Source organism: Apaloderma vittatum, unplaced genomic scaffold (genome assembly GCF_000703405.1).
Source record: "Apaloderma vittatum isolate BGI_N311 unplaced genomic scaffold, ASM70340v1 scaffold7841, whole genome shotgun sequence".
Lineage (NCBI taxonomy): Eukaryota > Metazoa > Chordata > Aves > Trogoniformes > Trogonidae > Apaloderma > Apaloderma vittatum.
The window spans coordinates 13,495-21,430 of NW_009700739.1; the positions used below are offsets into that span (position 1 = coordinate 13,495).

General features: G+C 35.4%; 1 protein-coding gene across 1 annotated transcript; it reads right to left on the reverse strand.

Annotated features, from left to right (window-relative positions):
• Positions 1 to 451: 451 nt before the first annotated feature.
• Positions 452 to 5,258, reverse strand: YAF2 (YY1 associated factor 2). Its single transcript, XM_009878845.1, has 2 exons — positions 5,105 to 5,258; positions 452 to 2,506 (listed from the first exon to the last, which is right to left on the reverse strand). Exons 1-2 carry the CDS (start codon positions 5,203 to 5,205, stop codon positions 2,269 to 2,271), a joined length of 339 nt encoding a protein of 112 aa, XP_009877147.1. The 5' UTR covers positions 5,206 to 5,258; the 3' UTR covers positions 452 to 2,268.
• Positions 5,259 to 7,936: the final 2,678 nt, after the last annotated feature.

Here is a 7,936-nt window from a genome sequence, read left to right on the forward strand (position 1 = left end):
CCATACTAAAATCCACTTCATCCTCCCTTACTTTCAGACCAAAATGGCTACTTATTTCTGAAGATACAGAGACCTCTTGTTGGCAGTGCTGGGTGGTTTATTCACATCAAGTTAAATGAAAATACGTTTCCCATTTAGTGAACTACTGGTAATAGATTGTTATATATTTGCAAGGAATTCTGAAATGTGTAAGCATTCATTACATTTTAAATTAGAAACACATTTCATAAAACATCTTGCAGTGAGATTTGCTATCATTAAACTGCTTACTTTAAAGTTTCAGCTCTCTTGTAATCCATTACATCAGTATATTCTGCAAATAGTCCCACCTAAAAATAAAATATAAAAAAATAAAGTTGAGAAGCATGTCTTTTTTCTTTTAAAAACTAGTGTATGTTATTCTGAACACCAGCCCAGCCCCAAAAACATTTAAGAACCTTAAAATGCATTGTTTTACAGATACTAAGGTTTGGCCAGGTAACGGCAATGAACAGACATCCTATTTAGTAAGATAAAGCAGAACACATAATAAACAGGTCAGTAGTTATCTATCTGAAATAGCCTATAATTAACATTTGATATCTAAAAAGTTCAAACAGCAACACCAAGGAATGAGGTATGTATGTTCTTAGATATCACATCAGACTTCCATTTTATGCAACTAACTGTATTTCACAACTAGCATCTTACAAAAAAGAACAGTACCATTGTGCCTGTAGAAGTACTGCATTAAAAACAGAAAAATACATTACTACAAGAAACCACCAAACATCACAACTGTCAGGGGCTACAAAAATCCATTGTTTTAGCTCTTAAGAAGACATATCATACATTGGTAATAATTTGGGGCTGGATTCACTATCAAGAAGGTCCATCCAACTTTTACATGGGCTTAAAAATATATTTACTTCGAATGAAAAAGAAAAGAATACAAGCACGGGAGTGTAAGCGGACTACCTCGCTAGAAGGAGCTAAATGGACTTTTGTACTGAACCTGAATCTATAATTTAAAGTCTATACATGGATTGTATGTGTATATCAAAACACTTATTGGTTGTAAACAAAAATGCAAAATCTGTATTCACAAAAATATTTTATTGGTAATTTTACATAATACCAGATGAAATTGTAAATAGTTCTGCTCTGTATCATATATTGCTAAGTGCATAAGTGTTGACAGTTTATGCCATAAAGTAGAGTATTTTCATATGATTTATGACATAATATATTCAAGTAGGCCAGATCAATATTAAAGAAATTGATTCAGGAACAAACAAATCACTAGTATTGTTATTTCCTTATTCTTGTGTAACATCTGATATTCTTGAAATGAAACAATGAAGTGACTATATTGGGACTAGAAAAATTTGGGGCAAGGAAACAACACTAAGCAGAAGTGAGAACTGCACTTCTGTTATTTTTAAAGCTTTTCCAAACTTATTTCCAAGTGTTTCAATTTTTGCCAAATTGATCATCATCTGAGGTGCAATATTTGTTACATAACACAGAATACCAGTGTACTGTGACAGTGTAGAACTCTACCTGAATTGTAAAGTTAACCAATTGATGCTCAGAATGTGTTTTCCATTTTGCTTGTAAACATTACAATAAGTGTTTTAAGTGTGAAAAAATATTGGTAAAACCATCAACATAATTAGGTAACAGTAATCTAGTAAAATGTGTCAAACATTGGCAAAAATTCATACAAATGTTTTATTTAATAACATTTTCCTATTTAACCACACCAAGTACCAGCAGGTGTTTTTAAGAAGATAATTATTATGAAAATTCTGTTGCAGCAATAGTTGATTAAGTTGATCTTTGACTTGCATACATATAACTATGTTTCACAATTCTCAAATAATACATATTTAGGCAGCTTGAACTATGTTATAAAAATTTAAATTCAGTACATGCCAATAGTAGAGACGCCAAGAGTTGTGTTAGAACTCACTAAACTAAAAGTGAAAATGGACTTACCAATAACACTGCATAATGAACATTCAAACCACATTTTCATGGCACCTTTACATATGAAGATTAAAAAGTCCATCTGACAATGCTTAGTTAGCATTTGTAGATTGCATTTAAAATTATTGTTTCTACCACTGCACTTTTTTCTTTATTTAAAACTGAATAAATTATGTTCCAGTCAACATACCAATTGTGCATGAATAATCTGTCATGAAAATGTGGTAACGGGTGACAGAAGTTAGGTATTTGCATGTTTTGAAGAGAAGAGGCTAAAGAAACCGGAAGAAATAAACTTTAATGAGATTCTCCGTTCAGTGATGATGCTTCTCCTCTGGGTGAAGATGACCTGGACATTCCCCTCTCTGTGTTGTCAGAGCTAGAACCACTCTGACTGTGTTGATCTGCAGAAGCAGCACTGGAAGCAGGCGGTGACTTGGTTTTCTCCTTAAAGTCTGTAATTATGACTGTCAGATCTCCAACGGTAACTTCCAAATGCTGAGCGCTACTTCGATCCACATTTTTCAATCTTGGCCTAAATAAAGCAAACAATCATATTAAAAGTACACACATCATCTTCTTATCTTGTCTTCCCTCTATGTTTTAGGAGCTCTGAACATGCACGTGTACATAAGTCTGCTATGTGCACCATATAATACATGGGAAAAAGTATTTACGGTAGAGTGTTTCCTAGTCTGTTTTACATTAAAGTAGCTGGACATAACACATTACCCTCTCCAAAGATTATTTAAAAGTTGACCTTATGAATAATGTAACTGTGCACCAACATGGACATGTCACGAAGTTCTTTACCTTTAAAACTTAAGTCTTCCTTTAATCTGGCTATAGAAGGTTATAAATTTGATCCAGAGAAGGATCCATCTCTGTGACAGCCTTAAGCAAGAATTCTAAATAGAGAATGAGGCTCATTAATGAAGGTGTTGGTGTCTGTCTTTTGAACTCCACAGCACAGACAGTGTAAACTTGAACCAAGTATTACTTCATTTCAGAACCTCACTAGGGGTCCTTGTATACTATTTGGAGTGTAACACTGGTATTCCTGGCATATGCCGTGATTTACATTATGCACAGAGCTGAGTATTACACACAGTGCTGGCAAGGTAAGTCTCTTCATCTAACCCTTCAATTGTTTGATTTTCACAATAAAAATAACACTTTTGCTTCTATTTTGCCATATTCATATTTCTGCTAGTGATGAGCATTAAAGTGCTTTCAGTTCATTGCTTTCCTTTGACGGCCATGAAAAGCTGTCACCAGCTGAATTTATACAAGCGATAATGAACGGCATAGCTTTATGCATTGAGCTGACTCCACGGCTTTCATTAGCTCAAGCTGCAATAAAATAATGACATCACATGTTAGCAGGTGTGCTAACAGCAAAGCCTTAACCTCTACCCTATCATCTGACTTGGTTTAAAGTAGAATTGGTTCCATCACTTCAGCTAAAACACCTCATGCCTCTCCTCTGCTAGAATAGAGATAGGCTTTGACATCTTGTTCCCCTGAGGCTGAAGTGGTGTGACTGAAGAAGTTCAGAGAAAAGAAATGAAAATCTGCTTCTCTGTAGCATGGGAATGGAGAGAAAAATTCAGTGTTATCAACCTGCGCAAGTGCCATGCCTGAAGCTTATTAATCATGTTGAGTGTACATGCAGATTTGTATGGTCATTTCCAGCAATAATGTGCAAGTTTTAAGGCAAAGAGAAAACTATATCCTCTTCCCAAAGGATACTGAAGAAAACTGCTTAAATTAATCAAGCATTCTTAACTTGCTGTTCTACCTAGTGATTCAATCCTGTGCAAAATTGAACTGTTTGAAGCACTGAGAAGAAAAAAAAAAAAAGTCTAGTTATTTCAAATAGCAATTCTTAGTGCAAATCTCAATACTAGCATTTCAGTCCAAGATTTTTATTTCATTTATTTTTAAAATGTTATTCCTTTTTTCCCTACCTCACTTTCACATTTTTAATGTCGCACTGTAATTCAACCATCAATATTTCAATTTATAATACTTAATTAGCTTGATTAAAACTCACTACGTTAACTTCAGAAACTTCATAACTGAAGTACTTCATCTGCATGAGGTAAGCTAGTAAATTTGAGTATTAAAAACACAAAAAGAATAGGAAGGGACATCTTAGTGTCCTTAATCCTAACCATGACTTTCTTAGCAACTGTCCTCTCTTTACTGTCAGTCTCTTCCTGATTCTGATCCTCATGATCCCATTTCAGGCACAAGAGCAGCATCTGCTACTTCGCTGCATAACTAATCCCAAAGGATCTTCCTTGGCTGGACTACTCTGGAGAGCTTCCAAGAAAAAAAAAAATTAAAAAATCAATAGTTCCTCCTTCATGTCATCAGCCTACTTCTCTTTTTTTTGTTGGTTTTTTTTGGCACAGCCTTCTTTCCAGAATAACTGTATGCTTAGATTGTGATGATTTCAGAGTTAAACTTGCTGCTTCTGTTTTGCAGTTTGCGCTCTCCTTCCACCCTTCTTTCTTGCAGCAAGATCAAGGCATTTACAACTGCTTGTCTGTACTGTAATATTTCATGTTCTCATTTCTAAGAGTCAAAGCTTCCTTCAGCACCCCAGATGCGGCACAGAGATTTTTATCACTAGATAATACACATGCCTTATCCTGTCACATTAATTTATACTGCAGTTTAGCCCTTCGGAATTTATTCCAATTCTGCAAGGGTAGCAATAACCATGTTGCTTCCTCACTCTTCTGCAGTCTGGTATTGGTTTTCTTTCTCCTTTATTTTACATGAAAACCAGTCACTCCTGTCCAGCTCTCTTTCCCAGAGATCAGCATCATCTGTTTCCCTATCTATAGTTTTGTACAGTGTGAGAAATACATCTGCAACCCTGAACAAAAATACCTGTCTTTCTCTCTGTATTCAGCTGGTCTCCATCTTCTGGTCAAAATTACAAACTGCAGGCTTTCTTTGCGTTTAATAGGCATCCTGAACCAAGGAAACCTCACACACATTTAGCCTTATTGTTGATTTTGCCACAACACTTGCAAAGCAGTAAAATTGCAAAATATTTTCTTATATTCTGTTCAGTATTACGCTCTACCATTACGGCAAAACTTTCTAAAATTTTTACCTGGTTTTCTTATGACTGTTCTTTTTGCTTGTTGTTTCCTTTTCACTTTTTTCCTTTTCTACTTTGTCTTTTTTCTCTTTCTTTGATTGTGTAGGGGGCATGAATTGCTGAGGAACCTGTTGTGCAACCAGCTGAGAGACAGGTCGAGGTTTCCTGTGTGCACACACATATGGACATGCAACATGTTTAGATTTACAAGTCTCACCCTCTCCACTTCAGTTATTAATATTAGCAATCACTAAAAAAAAATTTACAAACTTACCTTGCAGCTAATACTTCATGAAAATAGCATATCAATTTAAACCCATTACAGCCTCTTGTTTTACTTACTTGAATTATCAACAAATGAGATTTTTTTGTTTGTTTAAGTACAGTTGCCCCATCTAGACAGAGACCTACATGGAGTGAACTCCAAAAGACAAAGCTTCCAGAGGGAATCATTTACTCCCCTCTCCCAGCCCCCTCTCAGTGTACTCGAAGGCAATTATGTACAATCCATAGCACAAAAATGAAAAAGCTGTTTTTCAGGTATCAAGAACTGAAGCCGCTGTTGGCCTTACAAGTGTTTGCAGCTCAAACAAATTCACTGAAAGCAATGACAAATCCTGCTGCGTGTCATTTTTATCAAATTGTTCACTGGAAGAAAATATTCTGCACTAAGACTAGTAGGCTACAGCTGTCAGAACATAAATACTTTAAAAGGTGGCAATGGACACTTCTGACCACATTCCATCGGTGTATACAGCACAGGTTTCATTTCCAAGTTTTGATCCAAACTAAAAACCAGGCTGAGAAGACAAACAGCAGACAAAGGAACTCCAACTATTTATTATTTGTACATTTTCCAAAATCTTATTTTGAATTTGTTTCATTTTAAAAATAATTTGTAATGGAATACAATCATCCTAACTTGAAATGAAACATTTTAGTCTTTCCAATGCAAGTGTATTTTTCTATTTTGAGATTTTGGAATCAAGAAATATCAAGTCATGACATAGAAAAAGGAGGTTCTGTGATTCCATTAAGACTCTGAAGACGCAAATTTCTTCTCCAACAGAATGTTTACCCTGCCAAGCTCTTTGATTTTGTTTGCTGTATTGTTGGTGGGGTTTTTAATAGAAAAAAACCACAAATTATCTTCACTGTGATACTTTGAAAATAGAAACCAGTTATTAAAGTAACAGAAGCCATCAGCTTTTACGCTTTTTTATTTATCTCAACCCACAGGATCATGCTAACCACAATTCTTGCTTTAGTGAAGTGACAAGTAAAACAACAAAAGCAGAAAATCACGACAGCTCCCATTAGCAAGTTACATTTTCAATAATGATCACAATAGCTCATGTTAGGGAGTGAAAGCCAAGTTGCAAGAAACCACAGTGCAGGAAAGGCAGTTAATACAAACCAGCCAAGATTTCACGAGTCTGCACAGCACATTCTTAATGAACTCAAGTAAAAATAAAGACTATTAAAAACGTCAACGCAATAGAACTTTGGGATGAAAACTAGACTACCACATACTCACTCACGAACTAAGCCCACACTAACTCATGGAGAGACGAAGACCAGGAGAGGATCGTTTCGTGAAAACCATCTGGCTTGTATCAGCTGGCAAATACATGACTACCTGCTTTTCAGGAGAGCACTGCAACTAGGGCCTTGGAAAAAAACATACAGTGGAGTCCAAAATCACTGAAATGCCTCAGTGGTTTACAGTTGTTTCCATGAACAGTGTGCATAGGACATTTTTAAGAAAACTTGCCTTGAAACTGTTTCAATTGTTTGTCATAGTGTTACATATAAAGGAAGACAGTAGTGAACTTCTGGACACGAATTACTTATTGCCCAGGTGTTGACACCACCATGATCAAGGAAATTTGTTTAAAAAAGGAGCAAAAAGAGAAAAACATTTCTTAGCCAACTATTTTAGTTCTCAATTTGCAACTATTTCAGTTCCTGAGGGCGAACTACATACTTTCTATTAGAGTACAGCTGTGAAATTACATTTAGAAGTAAGTCCAAGGTTTAGAACTTCTTCTAGTACCAGAAAACAAACGAGACTGACAAAAAAAGATCTTCACCACGAGAAACCTAAGTCGTTTAAGACCAAAAAAACCACCGCACAGTGAAATCATGTTTCAGAAGAGGCATCTTTTTGTTGTCAAATATTTCTATAGCTGTCTATCAGTTATATCTATTTTCTAAAACTCATTATCTGCTTTGTCGTTTCCAGATTTCTTAAATGAAGCAGCATTTAATGCTTTTATATTAAAAAAATGAGCAAAAAAAAAAAAGTTCATATCTCTCAACACTGAAAATGCCTTTCAAGTGTTCAATTTATTTTCTTCCCCCTAGTACCTGAAAGGGGCTACTCAACTGCAACCAAGCACTCTGCAAGCTATGCAACCTTCAGGAGATAACTTTCCCACTCATGAAGCTTTATCCTGGTAAAATTGTTCATGAGCTAGTGGTAGCTGAATCACGTCATTCAAGCATGAAGGAATTCATATAGAGAAGGCTTTCTCACAAAGAATATAAGAAAAACTATCCCTGTAACAGGAAATAAAGCTATTCCTGCAACAGAAAATAAAGCATTTTAAATTACTGGTTTTCAAAACCAGTTAATGAAATACTCCTTGCAATAGGCTGCTACAGAATAAATAGATACAGACAATTTTAGCATGGCCTTTTATTTCATCAATGTATTTATGGTAATTTGCTTTCTGAGTATATCCAAGAGCACCTGAGCGAACCGGTGTTTAGAAAGAACTCTATAAACTTTGGCATTATGATTACAAGCATTTTTGCATCTACCACTAGGAGTGACTTTTT